Source organism: Caloenas nicobarica, chromosome 5 (genome assembly GCF_036013445.1).
Source record: "Caloenas nicobarica isolate bCalNic1 chromosome 5, bCalNic1.hap1, whole genome shotgun sequence".
NCBI classification, from domain to species: Eukaryota; Metazoa; Chordata; class Aves; order Columbiformes; family Columbidae; genus Caloenas; species Caloenas nicobarica.
Genome location: NC_088249.1, coordinates 26974862 through 27002570, shown reverse-complemented (window position 1 = coordinate 27002570; position 27709 = coordinate 26974862). Strand labels below are relative to the sequence as shown.

The 27709-nt window shown below is 40.5% G+C and overlaps 2 protein-coding genes across 4 annotated transcripts in view; one reads left to right on the top strand and one right to left on the bottom strand.

Annotated features, from left to right (window-relative positions):
- Positions 1–10913, top strand: part of LOC135989300 (signal recognition particle subunit SRP54) — a 35812-nt gene extending 24899 nt beyond the window's left edge. The window contains exons 3-5 of one of the 2 annotated variants that reach the window (XM_065636037.1): positions 5882–5948; positions 7639–7736; positions 8569–10913. In XM_065636037.1, coding sequence (XP_065492109.1) covers positions 5882–5948; positions 7639–7736; positions 8569–8781 — 378 coding nt within the window. In that variant the 3' untranslated portion in view covers positions 8782–10913. The remainder of the gene's footprint in view (positions 1–5881; positions 5949–7638; positions 7737–8568) is intronic. The other variant, XM_065636038.1, reaches the window with a different exon arrangement.
- A 582-nt stretch (positions 10914–11495) lies between these two features.
- On the bottom strand, positions 11496–27650 carry PPP2R3C (protein phosphatase 2 regulatory subunit B''gamma). Of its 2 annotated transcripts, none has more exons than XM_065636144.1 (13): positions 27433–27587; positions 26630–26757; positions 25382–25486; positions 24679–24791; positions 23758–23855; positions 20836–20906; positions 19965–20097; positions 18742–18797; positions 18593–18668; positions 17806–17942; positions 16031–16168; positions 12749–12808; positions 11496–12042 (listed from the first exon to the last, which is right to left on the bottom strand). In XM_065636144.1, exons 2-13 carry the CDS (start codon positions 26720–26722, stop codon positions 11854–11856), a joined length of 1269 nt encoding a protein of 422 aa, XP_065492216.1. In that variant the 5' UTR covers positions 26723–26757; positions 27433–27587; the 3' UTR covers positions 11496–11853. The 2 variants fall into 2 exon arrangements, with proteins under 2 accessions (XP_065492216.1, XP_065492214.1); XM_065636142.1 differs by having other exon boundaries at positions 11497–12042; positions 27531–27650.
- Between the last annotated feature and the right edge of the window lie 59 nt (positions 27651–27709).

The window sequence follows — 27709 nt, the reverse complement described above, 5'->3', positions numbered from 1 at the left end:
CTGAACTAGAGGTGGAGACACCGAAATTGGCCGGGTCCCTCCTGGTGGGCTGGAGCGTGGTCAGCAGCTAGAGCCGTGGGTTTGGGCAGCAGCTCCTCCTGCCCGGGTGCCGGCTGGAGGCAGGCACTGGCATTGAGCTGCTCGTCCCCACGCTTCACAGAAGAGTCTTCACATGCATGGAAACCGGTGCCCTGTTTCCTACTTGACATTGCTGTTGAAATAACTTCTGCACCATCGTCTGGGAATCCATGATTAAGAGATGTTGTCATTGAAGCCCTCTATTTACTGTATAGTAGTAAGCCCTGCATTTATTTGTGTGGATATGCATCCTGGGAGAACTTGGCGGTGAAGAGTTTTGACCTTCCGCTCGTTCTCTTCTGAAGAAGTGGTGAACCATAGGGGTTTGCTTTGGGAAGGACAGTCCGTCCGTTCTTTTATTTTTTTCCCTTCTGTAAAATGAATTTATCTTGAAGAAAAAAAAAAAAAAAGTGGTTTGAGAGCTGAGCTGCAGAGAGACTAAGGCAGGGGTATCAAACTCATTTTCACCGGCGGCCACATCAGCCTCGCGGTTGCCTTCAAAGGGCCGAATGTAATTTTAGGACTGTATAAATGTAACTGCTCCTGCACTTCTACTGTCCTAAAATTACATTCGACTGGAATAAAAATTAAAAATTACATTCCCTGGAATATGGGGATTCAGCTGGGATTGGGGTTCCTAGCAATTCACTCTTGCATTTGATTTTGGATGGAGTGATGGTACTGCTCACTCTTTATTGCTAGGCAGTTCTTGTATACAACAAAAAGTAACATCAGCCTGAGAGCAGGTAGGATATCATCAGTATGAAATACATCTGAAGTCTGCAGGTTGAAAATAAATGTATTATGCTCACAAACAATGAGTAGATGTTAAGCTGCTTTGCTGAGTCTGGAGTTTTTTATTTCCTCCCCAAGGATCTACTCAAATAAATGCAAGAACTGTGAAACTCACAGAATATTACGGTAATGTTCAGGTATCTTCAGAGTCAGATCTGTTCCCCACTATGCAGGTTGTGTCAGATATCCATGGATGTGTAAGAGATTTTTTTTCCCTACTATAATTAGCAGGGGACCGGATCTGTTATAGTTTTTTGTACCATTTCTTCTCAGTAGAAGAGTTCCACTGTGGTGCAGCAATGGAAGGCTCCGAGCCTTGATGTTGTGAGGCCAGAGACGTGCACACCGCTGTACAAACGGACACTTTAGTAAAGACCCCTCAAACGTGCCCAACAGCCGGGAATGCTGTGTGATCATTCTTCTGCTTTCCTAATATGGATTTTTTTTCTAAATACCAAAAAGTATATTGTATGGCACGGTTAAGATTGCTTTATTCTCCTTTTGTATTTTATGAAATCCTTAATTTTTATTATACTTTTTAATAAAAGGCCCCCCCAAACCAGAATAATTTATTATGGAGCACAGTATGCCTTATTATGTATTGCTTTTTACCTTGACAGAATAAACTTGATTAGACCAAGGGTTGCCATTAAGTGAAGTTTACCTTATCTGCTGCATGCTTCGTGTATCCCAGCTGAGCCAGTCAATTGAAGAAATGTTAGTCCAAGCTGAGCTTTGATGTTTTAGCCAACAGCTGCCTTAAAAATGTTTTTATTGTAGGATTTCTATAAAAGCAATTAAATAGTCAGTTTGCTGAGACCAGCATGTCTAAAACTTGTTATCTCAGTTGGGTTATGAAAAAGTATGTTGCAAGTAATAGCTGTTTCTGGTCCAATTTATTTTTAGAAAAAGTACATTTTATATTTTGAATAGGAACTTTGCATCGTGAGATTTCAAAGCTCAGCTGGTATTGGCATCCTGGCAGTTTCTGAATGACTTTAAGGGAAATAAATATTTTGCCATCTTGTAAAGCAACGTCTTCAGTAAGAACCTTGGTTTAATTGTGGTTTAGAGCTAAGCAGACAATGACAATGTCTTTCTTACTAAGCAAAGTAACGTATATATCCTGGTACTGTGATAACCTAAGCACTCAATGTGATGGGCTGCTGCCAATCATAACAAAACAAATTCTCAAAAAGAACTGGGTTTTAAATTTTGCTTTGGAACAACAATTCTGATACTTCTATAGATCAGCACTCAGTTCATTAACCCTCTTGGACTGGAGGTCCATTCTGTGGGAGTTTTTTGTTTATTTGCTTTTTTTAAGAATGTTGAATCCAGAACGCGGGGCGTGCTTAATAAATTTTTCCATGGATTTTTTAGATAATAGCATTCTGTATTATCTGAGTGTTCTCAAATTAAAGTGTAAATGCTTTAATAACATAAATGCTTTCATTTTAACTGAGTCTTCTGTCCAAAAATTTAAATGCTTATACTTTATGTGTAAATCTTTTGCTTCTATCCACCAAAACTTTATTTTGTAGTAATTAAATTTCCCTAACCTGTTCTAGAAGATAATCTCTCTCTTTTTCCCTGGAGGGCCACTTGCTATAAACTCTTGGTTGCACTCACTTATTACTTGAGTAGGCAGAAGGTAGAGTGTAAGTCTTTCCAGAGCAACTGTAAGCAGTATAACTATTGGTGATAAAATTAGAATTCATCCTGAGAACCTCTCTGCAACAAAGCTCTGGAAGAGATTTAATTTTATTAACCTTCAGTGCTTAGAAAGATTGAAACACATTCTTGCAGGAAGATTATCTTGATATCCTGTAGTTAAAAGGAGCTTAACTTCAAATAGCAAAAAGTCCTCTCTTGAGGACCATCAAACTCTGATTTTCTTTTAACAATTTGGGGGGCAAAATAGTTGCTGACCCAGTAATAGCTACTTCTAGTACGGGAGAACGTTTTTGATGGAGGATGGTGAGTGTTTCTGATCTTACTTTCACTGACTTGTCGTGGATGTTTTACATGGTGCATACATGGAAGGGCCTATTATAGCAATGATCAGTCAATAATTAAGCTAATTTAAAATGCATCTTGGCAGAGTAAACAATGGAAGAGTATCTATGTGCTGGTGTATATTAACTCTTAAATACAGAATTTGTGTTCTCTTAAATCAGGAAATGATTCTTTTCCTCATTTTGCTATTTTCTTTGGCAAAAAGAAACCCTAGTTTATTTGGAAAGTTCAAGTGCTATTAGGGACTGAAATCTGACAAAAGTAGATATAGATGGGGATTGTTTTGAAACGTGGTGCACTCAGAAGTTCAACAGCCCCATACTAGGAAACACAGTCATGTTCTGTTGTTGAACCAGGGCCTTTCTTGGTTTTATCAATGGTTATATCCACTATGTTCATTCCTATTTAAAATGCAGCACTGGATTAAAATTGTACATAGAGAATTTTTGTAATTTGAAAACCAGTTGTCATAACCATTTTGTTTTCCATTTTAAACAGCAAAGTCAGGATAGCTGAATAGTATAATTAAGCGTTACAGAAATGTATACTAAAGAGGCCGATGGCAGGAGAAACACTGTCCCCTTATAATAAACCAGTGTCCTGTGTTTCATACTGCTGCCCCTTGTTTCCAGTCAAGAAATACAGTAATACTGTGTCCTTGTGTTGGTTGAAGACTGAACATTCAGGCTTCTCTGGCCAAAGGAGATTGACGTACGGTATCTGGGTATGTGGTTCTTACCGAACATTAGTACCGTTTTCCAGTATTGTTCAATGCATTAAAACTACTTCATGGAGTAGGATTAGTGTGCTTTTAAGTAGAGGGTACTGGCAAAGCCTTGCTTGGCGGGAGTGAAGAAGTGTCTGGTTGGGCTTCGTCAGAAAGCGGAGGTTTCCACAAAGCCGAACTTAGAAGTGCTCCTAGCAAACCCAACAGGTTTTTAATTGAGGTAGGAGAACAGTAGAAATGGACAGAACCTCTGTGTCTGCCTCAGGTGTTCCTGTGTTTGTGTGACCACAAACATGTTAGAATATTCTGTGTCTGAGTTACTTCTGTCACGTTGAAGTTCGGCTTTTCTTTTCACTCTTAAATGTAAAAGGGGCTCTGGGAGCTTCTTGCCCACAGCCACACAGCCGGCCCTTGTTTGTCCTGCGCGCTGTGGGAATGCTTTTTAGCCTTGTCACCTCGTTATGAAGGATTCTACAGAGCCTCGTCAACACCATGATTTGCACCTGTGGCAACAAGCTTTTCCAGCACTTTTCTTGACTTCTTTAACCGAACGAACTCTGAAATGATTGTTGTTAGCCTGTCTGCCAACTGAGCACATAATCAACAAGCTGGAGGTGCTTTTGTGCAAGCAGGATAGCAGCTGGTTTTGCTTACACTTTTACCTTGGCAGGACATTTTCCATACCCGTTGCCAAAAATATACAGCATCTGGCTTTTTTCAGCCTGCCCAACTTGAGTTTCTGGCTCGACAGACGATTTCTTGCTGCACTGATTTGCAGAGGTTATGCTTGGAAAGCACTGAAGTCTAGTGGCTTGTGTACGTGCATGCTGAGGCTGTACCAACTAGGCTCTGTAGCGGTAGTACTTAAAATAATATTGGTTGTCCTGTACAGATATCTATTAAATGAGATCAGAGAAAATGGTTACTAACAAACAGCTTTTAGCAACATAAATACATATGTGACTGGGTGGAGCTAATGGGTTTCGTTTAATAAAAGCTGACACTTTTAATTGCAACTTTCCACAAGGAAAAGTACCTCTGCAGAGATCTTTACTGAGGGCAAATACATACCAAAGCTTGCCTGAATACATCATGTTAACTCTAAACATGTTTTAGTTCACTGGAAAGTTTGAGTTTGCCTTTTCACAAAAGTGAAACTCTACAGCTTTTCCCCCATTAGGTTGGAATCTGTTTTTCCCCTTCTTATTTATATTATGTCTTAAAAAAAAAATACAGCCTCTTGCCTTAGTGAAGAGGATAGCCTCTGTATGCTCATCAATTTCTAAATTTTCTTTAAGTTCCTATGTGTAAATATCTCAGTTTGTCTGCAGTACCTCCTCTGTGGCAGTAAATACACCATAGTCCTGCAAAGAGCAAGTCCTCCTCCTCATCTTCCTGCTCTGTCCTTCCTAAAGGATCTGTATCCCTCCATTGCAGCACCCCGGTCACACGAGCCGTCCATCACATCCCTGGGAACCCAAAAAGATCCTAGCCCTGCAGCTGCACACAGATCTATAATTCCTTGTGTTTACATCCCACACTGTGTGTCTTGGTGTGCAGGCGCTTTGGAGAGACTTCCCTGCTTACGTGCAAATGCTTGAAGTGACCCCACTCGAGCCCCGTTGTGTTATTTTTGTGTTCCTTGTTGTTCACATCACCCCAGGCCCTTTATTTGTCAGCCCTGTCCATCACTCCCTCAGAGCTGCAGTAACTCTTCCTCTCTCGTGGTTCCTGGTTTTGTTCTTCAGGTACAATTCCAAATGGTAATTCGTATCTGGTTGCAAATACTTGGAAGCTGCCTCTTGCTCAGGGACCACTCTGAAGGTTTGGTTTGGTTTTAAACAGTCTTTTGCAGTTCTCTCGTTATTGTAATGAGGGGCTACTTGATTTACCCTATGTAATGAGAGGCTGCTTCTCTTCTCGGCCTGACGGAATCCAGAACACTACGGAAAGGTCTTCTAGTTCTAGCAGTGACCTTGGGACTGAGTTGGATGCTTGTCATTTCCCAAGTCAGGGAGTGGGAAACAAAAAACAGTGAAACAAATGTTCCCAGATATAAGCCATGGTTATATTTGTATCTTACAGTGATACCTTGCTTCTTGTATATCTGGTCTAGACTTATTTTAAAGCAAAAATACAGTGGTAGCTGGCAAACAGGAAACATTGCAGATCTTTCTTCTTAATCTGTTGGAGTTTTTGCATGTGTTATTATGTGCCAAGGACATACAGCTATACGTACTCATACCGCTCTTGTTCTTGCAGACAACACTCACATGGGGGCCCTACTTGTGGTTTCACATGCTGCGAGTTGCCACATCAACCTTATCAGGTATTGCTTTATTTCACTCTTGGGTAAACTGGTAATGGAATACTGAACGTTGCTTTGACAGACTGTAAATCATCATTGACCTACTGTTACTGGCCATTTTTTCAAAAGTATGAATTAACCTGTATTTTAATCTGTGGAGATGTACTCTCTTGCCTTAGGCACCTTTTTTTTTTTTAACTTTCAACAACAACTCTTGAATAGAAGAACAAACAGAAAATACCCTTTTGCTGGACACTTTTTCCCCCTTTTTCTCTATACGGAGATAGGGTGGTGTTGGCAAGGCGATATATCAGCTTTCTGGTACGTTTTGTATGGAACCGTTCTGTGTGATGTTACCTGAAACGAATGCTGTTTGGAGTAACTGAACTGACAGTGTTTATGAAGAAGACGACTAGAGATTATCTGAAGAACACATCTAGTCTTATGCTTTACAACAGACTTCTGAGGTTACAGAATAAACAAAAATGACTATTGTCGAAAGTCTTAAACTCATGGTATGGAAGTTTATTTGACCTGTGGAGACCATAAAATTTTGTGAAGTTTAAAAAATGCTTGTCCTAGTTTGTGTTCTTCCCAAGGTGTAAAGTATCTTTATTGGGGTTTTTTTTTGCCAAATGTTGTGGAGTTTCTGTCATTGTACATCTAATTTTGAGTATTTTTAAAAATCATTCACAGTCTATTTTATTAATTAACCTACCCTTATTTTTAGAAACACTTTTCCTCTAAGGTATAGTGTGAGTCTATTCTTTGTCATCTCTCTTGTTCATACAGAAAGGTAGACTGCTTTCCTTTTCTCAGAAGTCTCTTCTGAATTTGAAGATTAGTACTTCCTTCTTCCAACTTCAGTTTTGCCTCTTACATTTGTAATTTGAACTGTCATTTGCACAGAGCTCTGAATGCCAGGATATCTATACAATCGGTTATTGTGAATATTCTTTGAACCATTCAGTTGCTAACTTCTAACCTGTTTTCCCTGAAGGTGACTAATTCACTTGCATTCTTGGGGCCGATTTGCAATTTCAAGTGCAATGTATTTGACTTCTTGCTTGCTTTTACTCAGGAATTGGTGCTGTAGCCATCAGTCATCATCATGGCAAAGAGACTGACTGACACAAGCCCACCTGTTCCATGCTGTGCACTACCTGTTCTAGCAAAGTAGCGCTGCGTGTAGCCTGTGCCTTGAAAATTGAGACAGCTGAAACCTAAATATTTTATGAATACATTAGTATGCAACACAGAACATTGTTAAAACTGCTGCTGACTTGAAGTGTGTGTCTATCAATAAATAACCCTCTGGTTTGCTGGTACCATTAGACTGAAGTGTCAGTACAGTTGGTAGCCATGTGTTTTTGTCTAACCTTAATTTTCAGATAAAATTCAGTTAAAGGTTTATCCTGTAACTGATCCCCTGGCAAAATAAACCTAGATCCAAAGCTGAAACTAGTAGAATTCAAACAAATACTACCACTGGCTAGATTTTAATTGATTTCCATGTTCTTCTCGTTTTTATCTGAAAGAACAACTATTAGTATATCGAGCTAATAATTACATATAAGTAGATCACCCTAGCAGATTTTGGTTTTGTCTTTTGAGTGAAGTAGGACTATGGATGATACTTTTAAAAATAAAACTGTGCTTAAGAATCTTCTTCTAGATGCTAATTGTATGTAAACCTCTCTTTATTTTTTAGTGTGTGATTTCCTTGGGGAAAAGATTGCGTCTGTTCTGGGGATAAGCACACCAAAATACCAGTATGCCATTGATGAGTATTACAGGATGAAGAGAGAGGTACATGTGTGAGATGAGACTCTTGAGCTCTTTTTCTCCTAGCTTGCCTTCCTCGGTATTTTAAACAATGAAATTTGTATTCCAGCATTAAAATGAAGTTTCGGAATCTTTATTGCACCTTGCCTTCAGTTTTAATTTGATGCCTGACTAATGATTGCTTATCCATCAGCCTTTCTCGCCAGCTGATCAGTGTTGGGATCCTGCCCTGCTTGCTTCTCTTGTACAATGCATTTCCGTGTCAACAGTGTGAGAAAGGTGGACGGAAGTTACTGGACACTGTAAAGACGCGGCTGCCAGGAATATACTTTCCAACTCTAAAACTTGTTCAAGAAAGTGTCAAGGCCAAATTGAACACGATGTTACCATTTGTTCTAAACCATAACAGGAAATGAGATAGGTGGGCAGTGCTTTATGCAAAAAAACCCCAAACCCTTGATAGTCTTCATTTGGAAGAGATGGGAAACATTTAAAACTTTACTGTTTATTTTTTATTTTTGATAGCCCTGTATTATTAATAACTGAAAAAGCTTTTGAGAAGGTAATCCTATCACTATTGCTGTTGACTAAAAACTGCTTATCTAGACATGTCACACTTTTTCTGTGTTTACTTAACACAGTTGAATCCTTCACTTTTGATGATTTTTTTTTTTTCCACAATGGGAGTTCTGGAATATACCTCATCTTATGATCAACTTAATGACTGTTTTCTAGTGGAACAAGTGTCCTTACCTTATAATAGTAACTGGAATGTTCTTACAGAAAGATTTAAAGTGAATGTAAGTAAGTGGTAAACAGTAAATAGTAGCTTATAAATCTGGTTATCTATTGCTAGGAGGAAGAGGAGGAACAGGAAAACAGGATGTCAGAAGAAGCAGAGAGAAAGCATCAGGAACAACAGAACAAGCCACAAGCCGAAGCTCCTGTCCAGACAGACCAGCCTGAAGGAACAGCATGCACGTCATTCGTGAATGTAAACTTTGAAAATGAGGGAGATTGCCAGTCCCTTGGGGAAAATAAACAAGATGTAGTTCCTGTCCCTCCCTAAGTGTAAAGCTCTGTATAATGTAGGAAATAGGAAGTGTCAGGTGTCACAATCTGGCTGTAAAAGAAGCAGGAAAAATAGGATTATACTTGTTCAGTGAAATACAACTTCTAGCATTCTTATTGATCAGGAGAGAGCGAGGTGATGTCTGTTCAGTCTGTCTGCCTAATAAAGGCTGAGGCATTCTGCCAAATTGGCACTTCAGTTAAAATTGCACTACAAACATTGGTCTAGAATTGAATGTGTGAGCTGATTTCTGTGTAAAGCAAGTAAAAATGTCTTGTCTTTGAAGTGCTGTGTCTCTAACACCTGTGGATTGCAGATGCAGTGCTGCTTCCTACTTCTAAACACCTACTTCTGATTTGCACATTGTTTGTAACTCAGCTCTCTATGAATAGATTAATAGGAATCAATATCCTGTAACTCACAAGTCATTATAATAGCATCTGATTTCCCCTATTTATTGTCACTATCGTATGCATGTATTTTTTTTCTCTGTTGTTGTTTAACACAAGAGATGTTAGACTTAGTGTTAATTAGATTTAGAGGTCCACTGACTTTTTTATTATAAAAAAACTTTAAAGGAGGCTGTAAACACCCTTAGGAACTTATTAACAAGTACCAGCACTCTTGGAGGCTAATAGTGCTCAGCTGCTCCTTCCAGTGCTGTAGCCAAGTGCAGAACCAGCATCAGCAGAAAATGTTCTCACTCCAAGTCTAAGAATTAAGAGACCCCCCTGCCTGAATACTTCTCTTCATGCTCTGAATGGTCCTGGGAAATAAACTGAAGTCTTGCTAAATTGCACTGAATGCACTGGACACTGTGTCTGGTACCAAACTGGAACTATGAAAACTTTTTTGGATGTAGATTACCTGAGTCAGTGTACTTGATTAACCTAAACAGACTATTTGTTTAATGTTAAATTCCAGTAAAGATGTGCCATTGCAGGTGTTTGTCCCCCTCCTCTAGCACAGAATACATAACTAACTAGAAATCACAAAACCAAACTTACAATTCTTCCTTTATCTTAAATAAATGAAACACTTAGTTGGAATACTGCAACAACAGTAATTCTTATTTTTGTCCAAGTGAAATGCAGGTAGCTTCAGAGCTTTTACAAAACCCCAAATACCAACTGAGGCGATTTTACTGCAGTGACTGTCATTCTACTCGTAGCTTGTAAAAGGTGAATGTTTTACTCTGGGACAATCAGATGTCAGTGCCCAAGTCACTTTCTATAGAGGAGAATCGTTATAGATATAGGAGCAGAGAACCCGCGCTGATTACCCTCTGAAACGTTACTTCTGTCCTTGAGACTTCTAAAAAATTTTAAAAATAGCCTTCAGTGATTTTGTGTTAAGCATCATCATATGTCCCTGACCTTGATCTGACTACCAACTAATCACAGAATCATTTTGGTTGGAAAAGACCCTCAAAATTCAGAGTCCAACCATAACCTAACACTGGCACTAAACCATGTCCCTAAGAGCCGCATCTCCGCAGAGGCCTGGTAACGTGGCTTTAGTTTCCAGTGTTCAGTTACGCATTTCAGATAACCCTCTGCCTGAACTAGGGTCCTGTAGAGCACAAATTCCTTCTCCTCCCATCTGTCATGACCGCTCCAGCACTACAGAAAATCTCCTGAGGCAGATTCAATCAGCTCTATTCCACCTGTTTTGATGCTCTGTTCTGTGCCTGTAAGGCAGAGGGTGCTGACAGCTGTGTAAAATCATTCCTTAGCCCTGGACATCTGCAAGGGAGAGCTTGATTCAACACCTGGGGGATACACAGGAAAACAGCTTGTTGGGAGTTCTTACACTGTTATAGAAAGCCTCACATAGCTCAAGAGCAAAACCCTTACAGCTGAGGGATGCTTTGCTTTTCTGCCAATAAATTAATGATGTCAGTTGTTTTTTCTTCCTCTCTCCCTACTCTCTGTTGTGTAAGAAATGCTCTCACTGCCTTGGGTTTAAACTTCTTTATATAAAATACTGTATTACTCACTGTGCCTTAACTTAATCCTTCCTTCAGTTTTTTGCAAACTGTATGAAAACTGTTACTTTCATAATGTTTTACTTTTTCTGTAAATGCATTAATTGGTTATTTTATATTTAATATAATTTTTGAACTGGAAGTTGGCTATGGCTTTTCTTTTAAAAGGGTGTGGTCTTTGAAATGCTGCCTGCACACACAGCGCATGCTGTTTATTCTTTTCTGTTGAGTCACACATCCTGGTGGAATATCAAGCACTGAAATTCAAGATATCCTATTACCCCCACTACCACCTCAAGCTAATAAATAGTGCAGAATTGCAACCACCTCTGGTCTGGAGCTACTGTAATTTTATCTGAAAGTTAAAACATTTCTACAGCTTTGTTAAAGAGTTTTACTTCTGTAACTACTGCTGTAACACAAGCTGCATAATTAAATTACATAAAACACTTGCACAGGAGGTCAAGTTGGTGAAAGCCTTGTATTTGCTTTTAATGAGACCTAAAGCTAGTGAAGTTTTATTTCTGTTAATGAACCTCTCAGGAAGTAGGTAACTATTCAGTCAGTTGGATAGTTTACTTATCCTTTCTGTTAGACACTTACAGCTCAGCACATATAGAAGAAAAAGGCCTAAGCTCTTTACCTCTGACTGAAGACTTTGCCTTTACAACAGAACGCTCAAGAGTATTATAGTTAGAGGAAGCCATACACAATGCAGCATGAGATGGCTGAGTGGATACAGGCCAGGGCTGAAGATACCAAGAACCACATCATACTTTCAGGATAAATTTACTTTCTAGAATAGGGTATTCAAATACGAATAGGGCTTGGTACACAGGTAAAAAGTCCAAAAATATTTATTTTTAAAAAATTACTTCTTAAACAACACTTGCTTTTTTGGTTTCAGAAATCAGTTCTGCAATTCCTGTATGTACCTCATTTTATATTATAGGGGAGGTAGGGGGAAGGGGAGGGAGGTAAAAGGAAAGAGGCACTGGTTCAGGTAATTAGCATTTCCAGCTTCCAACAGTTGGTGCATCAGACTGAGCTGCCTTTGGGGATACATTCTGCTCCGGTTCGAGTCACGTATCATCAACATCAGCAGCGCTGTCATTATCACTTGCCACAAGGACCTCTCTGTTCTCGTATGTCCAGAACCCATTCAGATCAATTAGAATGCTGGTGACAGTGTCTCCTTGGCTGCTATTGATTAAGTCCTGAAGGGAGATTTTGTAAGGATCCTTAGGCTTTACCATATCAAAGATTTCATCCTATGAAAGAAAAGTCAAAATTGGGTAAAAAAACCCCACACACATTAATGAGCAGAATAATGGCTACTTTATATCATATACAGAACGATGTTTGGGTAACTAGTGCCATCCACACCAATTTACAAAAAAAGCTGTTAAGTCTCAAACCATTTAAGACACAAAGCACAATAATTGGCCACAGACAGGAGCAGTGTGCTCAGCTCCCACGTGTCAAATAAGAATTTGCTTTTCTGGGGAGGCTTTGGCCACAAAGTGGCAACATGAAACTCAGTTCACTTGTATGAGCCAAGTTTTATAGAAGCTCTTGTACTATTTTTATTAAGTACTAAAACTGCTAAATGTAAAGTCAGCAGTAATAGAGTTTTATAGACAGGTTTTTTTAGCCACCAGTTCCACACTCGTCCTGAGAGATGATCCTGAATCATAAAATAGATATACCAAGTATCTTCGAGTGCAAGGCACAGCAATATGTATTTAGCACGTACTTTGTCTATTAGTAAGGAAACTACTAGAACAGTTGCATACCAGATTTCTTACAGAGTGACTGCTGAACAGAAAGACATTTCCAAACCTATGAGTAGGACAAGCCAGATCATCTCTACTACTCTGCAAGTAAATATACAACAACCTAGAAACTAAAATATAACATAAGTTATGAAATGCTTACTCAAATATTTCATGTAGTATTCTATTCAGTAAAACTAACCTTGACATCCTGAAAAGAAACTGGTTCTTGTCCATGGATTTTCATTTGTTCCTGAATAGCCTAGAAACAAAGGGAAAGTTAGGAAGAGGTAGCGCAGTATTATACTGACACTGTACAAAACTATAAGGCTTCTGCATCTCAGGCTGTATTGCCGTGTAACGAAGCACTCATGGTACAGCTTGCAGTCACTTCTCTTCCACAACCGAGGCAGGGCTGAGTTATGGCATAACCAACTATGCACATCTCTAGGTTCAGTTCTCAGTGCACCAAGAATCCAACTTTCATGATGACCAGTGTTTGAACACTCACAAATGGCATATGTAGACACCTCAACACCATCACTCAACACTCAAAGCTTAAGACAGTAACACACTCAAACCAGAAGGTTCAGTTTTCTGACCAAGTGCAAAACATAGCCTAGGTAGGGAAAGAGAAAAGGGAGAAGACCAACCAGCAAACAGACAAAGCAGTGTGGCTACTCACACTGTCAATTACTTTGAAAATGGAACCTGTATTCTGGTTGATCAAATAATAATGCGAGGATGATGATGTATTTCTCTGTTTGAGCATTTGCCCATGCGTGGAAGGGCTCTCTCAGTTTGTGCCAAAGTGGACATCTCTCATTTTGAGCAACACAGCATTCTCTATTATTAGTTCTTTTAATGTGGTACCATTTAAACAGCTGCATCATCAAACCTCTGCCTGCAAATAACAACTATGAACAAGACTCTTTGTTTCACTAGCACAGGCTGCACTGCCTTGCCAGCACAGGTGTATCAGCAAAGCCTCTATAGGTACAGACCTACCCACACTTACACCAGCAGGAAAGCAGTTATTCACTGAGTCAAAGGGAACTCTTCTGATTTCAAGGAAAACTCCATTTCCAAAAGTTTAAAGGAGGCACACATTTTGTAGCATGATCAAGAATCTGGTGTAGTAGAGGGATCTTTTCAATAACTAAGCCATAGAGTAAGTATGTAACTGGAGACATGCACAGAAATGGTTATGCCAAAGTAGCTTATGCAGAATTACCCTGTTAAATTGCTTTCATGTTAGAAACACTTACGTACTATGACAACACTAAAATTTATGTTTTTGTAAAATGTAAATCTGTAAATTAACACCCTTTATTAAAAGCAGAATCAGAGACAGTTGGTATGACCCCTGGCCTCCCTGAGTCCTACTGCCATGTGAACAGAAGCAGAGAAAGTGGTGGGAACAGTGAGCTGTAAAAGCAGGGAGAGAAGATGAGTCATTGCTGCTTCTGTAGGATCCTTAGTATTGCCAAGTCCTGGCCCAACAGTTGCCCATCGAGCATACACCACGGCTACAAATACTAACCAAAGTTCATGCTGGTGTTCAAAAGGCACATGCAAAAATCCTGCCTGTGCCTGCAGAAGAATGACCCCATGCAGCAGGACACTGCAGGGCCAGCTGGCCAGAAGCAGCTGGGCAGGAGAGGTGACAGACGTCTCAGTGCACAAGAAGTTGAACAAGAACATGCAGGACCTTCTGGTAGTACCAGGCTGCATTAGTACAAGCATAGTTAGCAGGTCTGGGGAGGTGATTACTCCTCCTGACTCAACATTTGGACACAGAACTGCAGACGCAGCCTCGCAGCTTTGGGCTCGCCTTTATGAGCCACTGACAGTGGGAACCACTGGAGAGCCATCAGGGTGCTGGGAGTCAAAAGCACAGCACAGCTGAGGGGAGAGGCTTGAGCTGGGCATGAATTCACCCAGAGAGCAGAAGGTTGGGGTGGTGGAGGAAAACCTCATTACTGTCTTCACATCACACCCAGGCTCTTCTTGGAGATGCACAGTGAAAGGACAAGAGGCAGAGGACACCGACTGCAGGAAGAGGCATTCCAATTAGACAGAGATGGGAGAAAGGGTGAGGGGAGAAGAGTCTTCTCAGTCAGGGTAGTGACACAGGAACACGTTGCCCAAAGATGCTGTGGAGTCTCCCCCCTTGGAGATACCCAACGCTCGCCTGGACAAGGCCCTGAGCAACGTGACCTAAACATAAAGCTGGTCCTGCTCTGAGCAGATGGTGGGAGCAGGTGACCTCCAAAGGTCCAGTCCAGCCTGAGTTATTTAATGGCCTCAAGGCACTAGAAGGAAAAAAAAAACAAAACAAAACACCAAACTGTGGAGGTTTTTGTTTGTTTGTTTTTTAAAAAAAGCCTTTCCTTTCTAGAAAAGGTCTTCCAGATAAGAAGTCTTATTTTTACAAAATGATACGGTTGTAGTCACTATCAGAATTTATGTTCAACTGAAGACTTACTACAATGTAGAAATAACAGATATAAGATTATGCCTTGAGCAGGCCTGAATGCTTTATTTAATGAAGTTAATAAAGTATGTACCTTGTTCATCAGACTTTGAGCATGTGGCTAACTACAATTACATAGTTTATTTTTACAGTTACAGTACAAAGATCCACATACAGAAAACTGAAGTGCTTGTCCCTCTGTCTGAATAGGTATCACTGAAGGTATCTTGTACATGAAAAAAGCATCATGCTCATAACTCAGCCTAAATCATGCACAGCAAAATTACTATTTTACTGCATGACATTCCTCTTCCCAAGATACCTCAGGTATCTATTAAAAAGACTAAACAACAAAACATCCACCCTCCTCAAAACCAAAACCTCTACAGGCCAGAAGAAAAACAAAAAAACACCTGCACACAAAGCACAATCTGGAGGAAGACTTTACAAGTCTTAGGTCAATTTTAACAGCAACTGAAAAAAAATTAGGCTTACTTTAATCTATTCTGGGTACAACACATAAAAATACAGAATATTAAAAATGCAAGAAGCTTTTTGCAATCAATATTCTGAACGAAAAATCTCACAGCTGTACAGGCCTATCACTGCATTTCATTATTTTAATTTCTTCTACTGAATTTCAGGCTTACAATGGAAATTAAAACCAGGGGCAATAAAAAATTAGAACCATAGTAAGAGATTTTAATAGGCAATCATATAAGCAATTTTAGGACAATTTCAATTAAAAAAAAAAACAGGAAATATTTTTCCTGAACAAAATAAAACCAGTTAATTTCAATTGTAGATAAAATATTGGAAAAACATTTTGAATTCTTTCCAAGTTCTGGAATATTTTTTTTTAATATTTTAAATCTTCTTAGAAGTTGTTACTAGCCTCCCAGTGGGTGCTGGTAATTTAAAGTGATTCCCTGCAGATCTGCATGCAGAAGCACACAGGCTTTAACACTATAAACACAGAAAATGGCCTACCTGTATAAAGAGACTTACCCTAAAGAAATAATTAAGGGAAAAGACATTCAGGTATCCTTTGTTCTCTATATCAAGCAGTTTGAAAATATATTGCAAAGCTGCAGGCTCCTTTCTGTTTTCTAATGCAAGCACAAAGTCCAGGTAGGTTTTATAGTCCTAAAAGTAGATACAATCATGTTTATTACAGTCTTCTTTCTAAATTGATTTTGCAAGCAGGAACTTTATAATTGGCAGCTATTTCATTGTAGGGGATCACTCTATTTTCTGAAAAAGACAACATGAAATAGAAAATGGTGGCTACCACCACCATGAACAGAAAAGTTAGTTTTTAATGACTGCTGACGATAAAAAATCCTGCCATTTTAGAGATAAAATAGGATTCCAAGCATAAATCCAAATTAAACATGCTGTATATACTTTTAAACAATGTTTAATACATCTTTAGACTGCTGAACATACCCAGTGAGTAAAGAAAAGCCATATAAAAAGTCTTCCTTACCACAAATCAAACATCCAGTGGCAGTAAGCCTGCTTTCACCAAACAGTGAACTATATAGCCAATAAAGTACATAAACCTTTGACCAGAGCAGGTAGCTTGGCAAATCATGTGGTAGAACCACTATTAGACATCACAAATACGCATCGCACTTTTTTCCTAGTACTGATTCTTGGTTTCCTGATCAAGATACAGTTGTGAGAAGGACAGAAATCCTTCAGTCCTATCTATATAACAACCCTCTCTACCCTAAATACCAGTTGTGCTGCCATTCAGAAGGAGCTTCACAGGCTGGAAAAATGGGCTGACAGGAACCTCATGAAAAATCCTGTACCTGGGGAAGAATAACCCCATGCACCAGTACATGCTGGGGGCCAACTAGTCAGAAAGCAGCTTTGCACAGGTGGACCTGGGAGGCCTGATGGGCAGCAAATGTGAACCTGCGCCAGCAACAGGCCCTTGCAGCAAAGGCAGCGGACGGCGTGCTGAGCTGCGCTGGGAAGAGCTTTGCTGGCAAGCGGAGGAAGGTGAACCTTCTCCTCAGCACTGCTCAAAACACATCTGGGCACTGGGTCCTGGACCAAACTCCTCCGTACAAGACAGACGTAGCAAGTCCAGCAATGGGCAACTAAGAGCATCTCTCCTGGCCTCAATGTTTCTGTGATTCTACAAAAAACTGCTAAGGTGGCAGAAGGACTGTATAGTGGATTTGTAATTTATCACTTTTAGAGTTGAGACATCTGAATGCAGACAACAAGAGTCACAATACTAAGTAAAACTTGTGAAATATAGATGTAGGTTTTTATTTTAACTCTAATTTAGTTAGGCTTCCCATTTTTCACAGCTATGGAAGGCCTGCAACAAAAACCACTGTTGTCTTCATGGAGAAGTGGACAGGTGAGCTAACTTGCATTAGTCTCAAGTGTGTGCCACTTGTCCTTGGTTCTCTTTAAAGAATTACATGTAACCAAAAAGCACTGCTACATCTTTACGTTTTTTCAACATGCACTTTGCGTTACAGAGTCTACCAGAATTTTTATCCTAGGCTGTCTGGATTTTGTATCACCTCTGCTTTTCAAAGGAAGCTACTTACATTTAAGCCACACTGCAATCACCTTGCTGTTAAGAAAAATCAATTTTCTAACATGCTGCATGGTCATTTGTGTGCATGACGAGTAAAAAAAAAGTTACTTTACCTCAAGCTACTCTTTATTTTAAAGATATTGCTTCTGAGACATTTCCCATTTCAATAAGCCAAAGCTTTTACATTGTGAACAACGTGAAAATATGTGCTTACCATTTCACCATCATAAGTTAAGCATTCCTGAAAGACACGATCCAAAAATATGTTGGTCAGAGTCCCTGTTCCATACCGGGAGAGTTCTTCTTTGCTAAGCATGCCATTATGATCTTTATCAAGGTTTAGGTACTGGCCTAGGGAGAAGATATAGAGGGCAAATCATAATATACCTGTATCATCAAAGAATGGTTTCAACAGAGAAAAAAAAATAAGTATTTTTTAAACATTGATTTAATTTTCATCACAAAGTTAATGTAGTTAAGTGGAAACATGCCAGATCCACAATAATACTCGTAAGGCATCATAAATGAGCACAGAACATGGCCGGGTGGTATTCCCATAACAAGGTGCTAATAGTTCTACTCCAAGGTAATGGCTCAAAAGTAAAGGCTGTGCATACAGAGAAACGAGCAGAAGGCTAAAAGCATATTATTTTAAACAGATTTTCTGGAAGCATGAGAAAAGAGCTTACAGTGATGCAAAAGTATGAATAGAAGAGTCAAAAGAGAAAGTTACAGAGGGATCTTGTAGCTTGTGTAACAAGCACAAAGTGACAGAGCATAAAACCAGTAAAGAGCAACACTGGAGAACTGAAACCGAAGAAAGTCAGGAAGATATACTGAAAGGATGACTACAGGAGCTAAAAGGACAAGTCATCAGGACAATCTAAACAGACAAAAGCAGAGGAAAAATAACACTAAGAAGGTGACTAAGTTCTACAAGGCAGACAGGAGAGGAAAAAAAGGAAAAAAAAAAAAAGGCATTCACATATAAAGGAACCTACCATAAACTCTTAATGCAGAAGGAGCAGAAAACCAATTTGTTTCCTGACTTTCTTTAGAAAGTTCTTCATCCCTTAACTGAGTGAAACATGAAGTTAGAATTCAGAAAGAGTAAATTAAAATACAATAGTATATGCTAAGAGACCTTTACCTCCAGTAAGTCATCCAGGAAGCTGCAAGCTAAAATATCCTGTATCTTTATCTTCCCTGCAGTGAGGAAAGAAAAACATACTTTAAGAGTCATTCAGCCAACTTATCCATTTGACTCTTCTCATTTAGGTGGTTCTACTTAAGAAAGAAGTATTCTGAGCAGAAAAAAAAAATGCTTTTTAAAAAAAACCAAAACCAAACAAAACCAACTCTTAACATCAAGGCTGTAATTTAAGAGATAAAATTAAAATAGCTTTTAAAATTACTCGACAAAACTAGCCTGATACTGGCAGGAGTTATCTTGAAGCCTTAAAAGCCAGAAAACTAGATAAAAAATGTGAGCATTCAACATCAACTCCGAATGTAAAATAAGAAATCCAAAGACAGTATGCTTAAAACACTTGTTGGAATAATAGAGTCTCTTAAATGATATGTGATATTTTTTGCATCTTCAGAAACTACAGATGTGACAAAAAGCTAAGGTGGCGGGATGCACATCTGCTGGTATAGCTGTAACTAGTGCGCAGACGCTACACAAACAGTTGTGCAAAATAAAGGCATTTCAGCTTCATACACCTCCTCCGCTCTAGTGTTTGTAATTACCTCTACCAGAGGCTACTGCTCACACAACTCTGACATCTCCAAGTGGCACAGCTAGATCTCGAATACACATGCAGTTTGTGACTTGAATCACAGGTATAAGAAAAAACCAAACTTGTCCAAGGGCACTACATCTGTAACGAGGATTAACAGCCATAACTGCAAGCCTTTTCTAATGAGTTTACATGGTGCACACAAATCCGGTCACAGGAGAAGCACATCACAATAAGTATTCTTGAGCATTTCCACAGCTCAGTGGATGTTCTGCCAAGCAGTTCTGTTGTTAGTTGCTGTGTTTTCTATTCATCCTAAACACTTATAAAATTAGCTACTGCTTATGATGCATTAGGATGAACAGTATCTTATTTGTCAGTATCTATGAGATAACTCTGTAGTACCACAACTGATGGGTCTCTCATTAAAATTAATTAGCTGTGAAAGGAGATTATTAGACCCACATAGACTTGTGGTCTTCAGTGGAGCTTCACCTTCAAATACAAGATTGCTGAACAAACGCTTACAAAGACAACTACATATTACTTGGAAAACACAAGTAGCTTTGGTGGAAACACTTTAAAAGTGAAAACACTCTATGTATTTAGAGTTTTCAAAACATGGACCTACCTGTTCTGAGAGGATCCAGAAAGAAGAAGAACTTTCTAACTGCTGTGCAGACATAGAAGGAGTAAAAAGATTTTTCTAAACCATCTAGTTGTGGCAAAGTAGGGATGAGTTCCAAAATATAGTTTTCTAAATCCTGCAGAATTAAGAAAGAAAAGAACACAAGCTTTAAACACTACTATTGTTGCATGTTTGCTATAATCCACCCTGGCTTTCAATCATACTTTGTTAAAAATACAGTCCTGCAACAATGCAGGGAAGAGCATGAAAGCGGGCACAAAAACTTCTGTCTCCGTGCAAGAAATCCTAGGTCACATACATGCACATGTGATGCCATTACTGAAACAGTCTACAAATAAAGCAGAATGTCAACAAAGCAGAAATTTACCTGTAAATATAAATGCATGTAACTGTACCTTTTTCAAATACCAATGCATAACTCCTAAATGGATTATCCTATTACTGAATATTCTTTAATAGATCTTTTTAAGTAGAGGGGTAACTAGAACCTTCTTATTTACTTTATAATATTAACTCCTGTTAGAAAAGGAGAATAACTCCTTGAGGCCCACTCTTACCATACTTTTTTTGGGATTTCTACTATATCCTACCCAATCTAGTGAAGTGCTAATGACATGAAACCTTGATATCCACAATCTCTTTTGCAGAGAATTACCCATATGCTTAAAAGGCTACAGCACTCTCACCACCAAATCTCTGGAGTACAGGAATTGCTATTTATCCAAACAAATTTGCCCACCCCAAATCTAGATTATGATATAAACTTTTGTAAGACTGGAAGAAAACTGGAGCTTTTCTGATGCTCTCTCATTTGCGTAAAGACAGACATTAAGTTAATCAAGAATTTACTTACTGATTCTCTGAGGTAGCCCTGTCCTGCCACGTCATATAAACTGAGACCTATTCTTGTCTGATGAAGCCATACTGTAAAACAGAAAACAGAATTAAAATGTAAGAAATCTAAGGGGTTTTTGAGGCCTCGCCAAAATTTGAAGTTATTCTAAAGGCCACAAGACACTGCTGGATGTTAAGTGCCTCTATTTCCCACTTTTCTGAGATTTAAGCAAAGCCATGATATGTACCAGTCCTGCTTAGAAATGCCATTTCAGTCTCAGAGTTGGTAAAAGTCACTGGCAATATACGATACCCTGTGGCCAAGACTGCCTTATAATAATTAGATGTGAGAAATTGCTGAACAGACACCACATTTTATCTGGTACATGGAATCACATGAATTTGTTCTCTCTTGCTGAACTAGAGATAGGGGTAGCAGCACATTTTCACTGCATTAAAACCAGCTATACCATGTGGCATACAGATTGCTTGTCCGAATGCTACAGCCCCTTGTGCAGCATAGCGCGGCTACAGCCAAGGGTCCCGACCTCCCTTCTGAGTTACAACAGGAGAATTAGAATAGCACAAGCACCTAATTTTGCAATGAGAAGGCACATTAATCCAGCAATCTACAGGACAATGTGCATGAAGCCACTGTTAAAAACACAGTAACAGAGATGGAATACAGATTAGGCATAAAAACTATTATTCACACACTCCAAACTAAATTTAACTTCCATTTTATGAAGAAACAGTTTAAAAGTTCCTCTTGTGAAATATGAGCTGTGCTTCATACCAACACTCATCTCTTCAAGGTGTTTGTCAAGATGGATTAAGTATAACTCAGAGATGGCAGAGGTTGTACATTGCTGGCTGAAGTTTAAAGGTGTGCATCATACACCCTGAAGTGATTCAAGATGCTGTTACTAGGCTTGACTTGTTTAGACAAAGCCAAGAGACTCAACCACCCCTCCTCCTGAAAAGGGAGTGGTCCTGGAGGCAGGATGATGCTTTGGGAAACATTTCACCATTACACAGTTATTAACTTCACGACTCTCTCAGCCCCTCCCAAAAGGGACTATGTAGATCATCAAGAAAAAGAAAGATGGTAATCCATGGACTGTAGGAAATCCTCCATCTGGAGGCAGGAAGGAGGAAGACAGAATGCTACACGTTCGGCACAAGTGTGTGAATACATGCAGCTATTCCTAAAACTTCAATAAGAATGTAAAACAAAAACCCCAAAAGCTCATTATTGAGTTCAGCTGGTTAGAGAATACTGTCAGGCACCCGAGGCACAGCAGTTGAGGTCTTTTAAGCTCAAGGTGATGTGGCCTCTTCACTGCCGCAGCCCCGCTCTGGCAGCTGACTGCTCCGCTGCATGAGCTTCGTCAAAACAAGGTGAAATGTGGGACTGCGCTGCCCCAGCTTGGATCAGCTCAGGCAGCTGCTGAGTAACTCCATCATCTGCTACCTTCTCCTCCTCTCAGTGCCACACCGAAGGATATTCAGCAGTAAATACAGGTGGAAATCACTAATTCCAATCTAAAGTATTAACTGAGAATTCCTACAGGAATTGAAGTATTTTCTTCCTTTAATATCTGGCCTGGTCTTCAGGCCTCATAAGGAACTCTGTACAACGGACAACAGAAATGATCTCAGCTACTGCACAGGCATGCTACTGGGCTACCTTTATTTGGCAATTCCAGTGATGTAAGCTAGCAAAACCACAGATCCTTACTCAACTCACCCAAGAGGGACTTCCAAACAAACACTGTGATGAGACCTTGTGTTGGCTAGAGTCTGAAAATGAAGTCAGATTGAGATGGGACATGCCAAAAGGCTTCCTGTCTCTAAAGGTGGCGAGTTTGGTTGTGTTTTGTTTGTTTGTGGGGTTTGTGTGTGTTTGCTTGTTTTCCTTTTGTGTGTATGTTTTATGTTTCTGTTTGTTTGGGGTGTTTTTTGGGGGGTGGGTGTTTGTTTATTTTAGAAAAAAGGATATCACCATAAATACACAAGACTTGAAACTTCTGGATGAAACAAATGAAATAAAGAGCTCTGAAAATATCTCTGTTGTGTCCATTTGGGTAGACCTTTTTGGAATGCATACAGCTTTCACAGACTTCTTCACAAGTCTCCTATGCTGCAGCTTTTGGGTATGCTTTCTGTTGCAAATGGACCTATTACTCCTTTCTTGCACACTCTGCACAACTACTCACCAGGTTTCCTGCTCAACACATCTCTCATCCCTTGCACCACGAGACTTCAAGTTAAACAAGCCGAGCTGCTCTGGGGAAAGGTGCCGTTCTCCCCTCCCGAAGGCTCTACCAGAGCCAAGAACACAGTAGACGGGGACAAGGCAATGAGGCACCCTTCCTTTCTGCTAGCCAGCCTCAGCTTTTTGAACAAGATCTAGTACAGATTTAAAAACAAATATAATTGCATTTTTGAGCCCAAATGGTTATCTATTACAAAAAATAACTGAAAATATGGTAAGGCTACAGTGACAAGCACAAGAACATATTGACATATTTGACAAGCACAGTTAGAATACATAAATAACACCACTCTGCAGACAGAAAAATAGCAAACAAAGTTATCTGCTGGACAGTCTGACCACAGTGGTTAGGATCCCACTTGCCACAGAAATTTAATGTTTTGCTCTTCACAGGACTGCCTGAATAAAGGAAATCAGAATGACAATATATATAATAAACAGATCAAGGCTATCTCTGGCAGAAAGGAGAGGTGAATTTCAGAAGTAGGGTGAACTCCCACATCCTGGTAACCAGAAAAAAGCCCAAGCCTCCAGGAAAACAGCATTAGCAATCAAGGGGTAGATCTCACTGCTCTTGAAGAGGACAGCAAGTAATTAATAAAGCATAACATAGCCTTGAAAACAAAACAGCTTCTCATTAACACAGAAGCAGCATCAACTAACCTTTTCGCATGACATAATTGAAAAACTGCATGATGGATATCCTCCCATAAGGATCGTTATGGAGTAATTTAGCAAAGATCTTAGCGGTGAAGAACTGCCTGTAAAACATAAACACCAAGCTACTTCTATGCATCTGATTACACTGCACTGACAGATCCAGTTACAGTATCCAAAACTTACAGACACTTTAAAACACTTTTAACAATATAGCATGTGTTCTGTGTATGCGAAGACATTAATTTGCTAAACTACACCCATCAAGTGGGATCCTACCAGCTAACAATGGTAAATTCACCAAAAAGCAGCTGCCTTTGCTGCTCATGAGAGTCTTCAGTGATGTGGGAGTTTTGAGAGCTTTCCTTCAATTTCATTTCTCTTTAGTACAACATATTTGGTAGCTTCCAATCTTCTACAATGATATGTACCTAAAACAAACTGCCAGTACTGACAACTAACTTGCTTCTGCTCAAAACTCAATCACAGAGCTATGGCCACAGCAGCAGTCTCCAACAGTAGCATAAAGAAGGAATATTCACTGTATGGGGTACACAGAACATCTGGTAGGAAATTTTCCATCAGAAGATATTAGTGAAGTTTGGGCAATATCACTGGAGACATGATCTCCTCCTCAGATATAAAATGTGCTGTTTACTGGCTTCTAACACAAAAATGCTCCTGATGATGAGAATTTCTTCTTCAAAAGGATGCAGTGCCCCTCTTGCAGATATCTCTGTCAAAAGTTCTGTCAGAGATGTAGGGCAATACACCTTTGCAAGGATGCAGAGCAACTTGTTCATCAATAACTACATGGACATGACTTTATCTCACCATTAAACCATTTCCATCTATTTCAGCAACTGAAAGTCACAGCATCACTTAGGTTTAGCTCAAGTAAGCATACACAAGAGAAAAAAGCCTTACTTGCATTTAGGTCCAGCTTTTTCACCAACTTTCAAGAAGTTCTCATAGTTGATCATTGCTTCTTCCCCAATCACTGGTGATGTCTGATGTTTGTCCAGTAGAAACCATAGATTCTTGAAAGGCATTTATATTTGGTTAAGAAGATATCTCTCTAGGTAGGTCAATGTGCTTAAAATAGAGCATCTAAGAAATGCAGCAAAAAGGTGGGTTTGCTGCAGGGCTATCTCAGGTAACCAGTAAACACTGTCAGTTCAGGCAGAAAAGCAAGCGTTATTTCCACTGCCCTAAACTGGTGTTAAACACACACACAGACACACTCACTCACTAGGATTTAAAGGGTCACATCCCTTTTGTCTTTGCACTCAGTAAACTCAACCATCTTTGAAGTCTCTCTCAGTGAAACATAAACAGAACTTATTTCTGCTTCTGGGCCCACTAAGGAAATTGTTGGAATGTGCTGGAAAACTAGAAGCCATTGATTTAGGCCTCATATACATGATAACGAGGAAATTTTACACTGACATTACCAGCCCAAGACTATGCAGGACTCCAGCTTTAGCTCGTACTTCACAACCAGCCAATGTGCCCAAATACAAAGCACCTCACCACAAAATTCTGCAGACAGACAGAAGGCAATAGAACTCTGCAGAAGGAAGAAGTCTGTCAGAAGCCATTATAAGACACACAGAAAATATTTTCTTACCTGCAGCTCTTCATTATCCAACAGCTCTCTACTTTTTCTTTGCAGAAAGACTGCTCTAGATTCTTCTCTTAATTTCTGAAGCAAGACTTCATCTTCAGCAGGCAGCTAGAAACATTGTGGTGTTCTAATTTTCTGTAGGGGGTACCATCCAAAAACTACACATCTAGCAAGTACTCTCCAGCAGTCCTGACCCACACACTCTGGTGAAGCTGTTTATTTTCTGTCAAGTAACAAACTATCTACCACAATGCTGTGTGGTACCTGCTTCCTGTACAGGAATATTACTTGCATACAGTCTCAAACTATTTCAATAGGGAAATATTTATTTAAAGCAGGACATCTTTAGCATGAGAGACAGAGACCTATCTCATGCCTGATAACCCATCCAGTAAGCACTTTCCCCACAGTTGCAAGACAGGAGGGCTCACACATGAAAGACATTTACTACTGTGTTTTACTTGGGAGAGAGCAGCACTTTCTGTTTTGTGGTAGACATGACTCTCAAAGGTGTGAATGTCTACTAGACTTGTTTTCACCAACAAGACAGACGGGAGAACAACTAGTACAAAAGTTCTGCCAATGTTTACATGCAAAACTGTGCAGCACTACCAGAATTTAAATGGTTGCATATGTATCCATCAGCTGAAACACAGGTACTTGAGAACTTAATTGGCAGAAACTCGTGATCCTAAGGAATATGGGACCATGAGAGGTGAGACAGCAGCTGAGCAGTCAAGTTGACAAGTACCAAAAATATCGAGATGTCTAACTTGTGCTCCCACACTCCCCCATCCCAGTCTGATTACTCTCACACCAAAGTTGCCGGACAATGCAAGAAACAGCCCTATCTTTAGTCTGCAAGAACAGTGACCCACCATTTTCATGAAGCAGCATCTCATCATGTCTAAACAGAAAAAGGAAGATAGGTATTTATAAAACCGGCATGTCAAAATTTAGTTAAAACAAGAAGTTTCTCTGGAAGAGAGAGAGGAGTTCCTATCTTTAGTAAACAGACAAGGCTACTGCCTGATTAGCAAACTATTTCACCGCCTTTGATGAGACACTTAGCAATTACCTAAAACTGCTGATATCCACAACTGTACAAAACAATTATGCTTAGCAATCCACATCATTCGGATTTCAATCTACTTAATGTTCTGAGGCTGAAGTGTCCCTTTGAATAAGAACAGCTTTCTTTTATAACACAGAATAACCTCCTGCTGAAGCTTATCTGAATAACTCACTTACCCTGTAGTAAAATCGTGGTATGTTCGTATACGATGTATTGCCAATTTTTCTTCCTCCTTTCCATTCCATGTAATATTTTGTGAACAATTCCATTTCCTCATCTTTTCGCTCTTGCTCGCTCTTTTTGGCTGATTGACACAGAAAGGAATTTTCATGCTGTACTCCAAACAGACTTTTAATGTAACGAGGAGCTTGAAAACAAGGAGGTAATGCTGAGGGTTCTATAGTTACGCTGTTTGGTAACACAAATGTTAGGTGCAAGTGAATGGAGCACGGGCTTATTACGTAAATTACACCACAGATACATCAAATACGTGGCATGTATGTTGTGTCTGACTGCCTGCAAAGCACCTGTGTCAGTCACTGGGCACACCTGATCCTGTGCAGGGTCCGTGACTGTAACAGACCCCCGGGTACGCCGGACAGAGCCACAGCGTCCTTGCTTTACAGCAGCAGCGATTTTTCCAGGCCCTGCTCACTGCAGGCGGCAGCACAAAGTCACCTGTCACCCTGCACCGCCGGGGACGCCGTTCCGCACCCGCACGAGCTCTCTGGGGGCTCCTTTACGAACGCAGTTACCGGCCGAACCCGCCGCCGGGTCCGTCTGTGCCACACACCAACGGCGCCCGCACGGCCCTCGCTGCCACCGACCCCTGGTTCCTCCGCAGATCGAGTCCCTGACCCGCCTGGCCCGCACGGCGCCTGCACACGGGGAACTACAGCGACACCGGGCCCGCCGCCTCCGCCCCGCCAGGCCCGACCCCGCTCCCCTTGTCACTGCGGGCACCGGCCGCCGCGCTCACCCCCGGGGGCACCTTCCCTGCCCGCCCCCGCGGAGGCGGCCCCGGCGCTCCGCCACCCCGCGGCCAGGAGCGCCCCGGCCCCGTCGCGGGGCACTCACGGGCGCGGCGGGCGGCCAGGCGGCCCCGCAGGCTCCGCTTCCAGTCCATGGCGCCGCGGCCCCCCGCAGCCGCCCCGCGCGCATGCGCGATGCCCCTGCCCGGCGCTCCTGGCCCTGGGAGCGCCGTGCCCGCAACCGATATGGCGGAGCAACCCCATCCGCCCTAACAGGGGCCCAGT

Bases quoted from the DNA above. Each gene is read 5' to 3' on its own strand.
- PPP2R3C (XM_065636142.1), bottom strand. From the start codon at position 27,579: ATGGACTGGAAGCGGAGCCTGCGGGGCCGCCTGGCCGCCCGCCGCGCC. The intron at 23,856-24,678 runs GTAAGGCTTTTT...TATGTTTTACAG, and splicing joins AAAGCTGGACCTAAATGCAA to GCAGTTCTTCACCGCTAAGA. The intron at 20,098-20,835 runs GTAAGTAAATTC...TTAATTCTGCAG, and splicing joins AGGGCTACCTCAGAGAATCA to GATTTAGAAAACTATATTTT.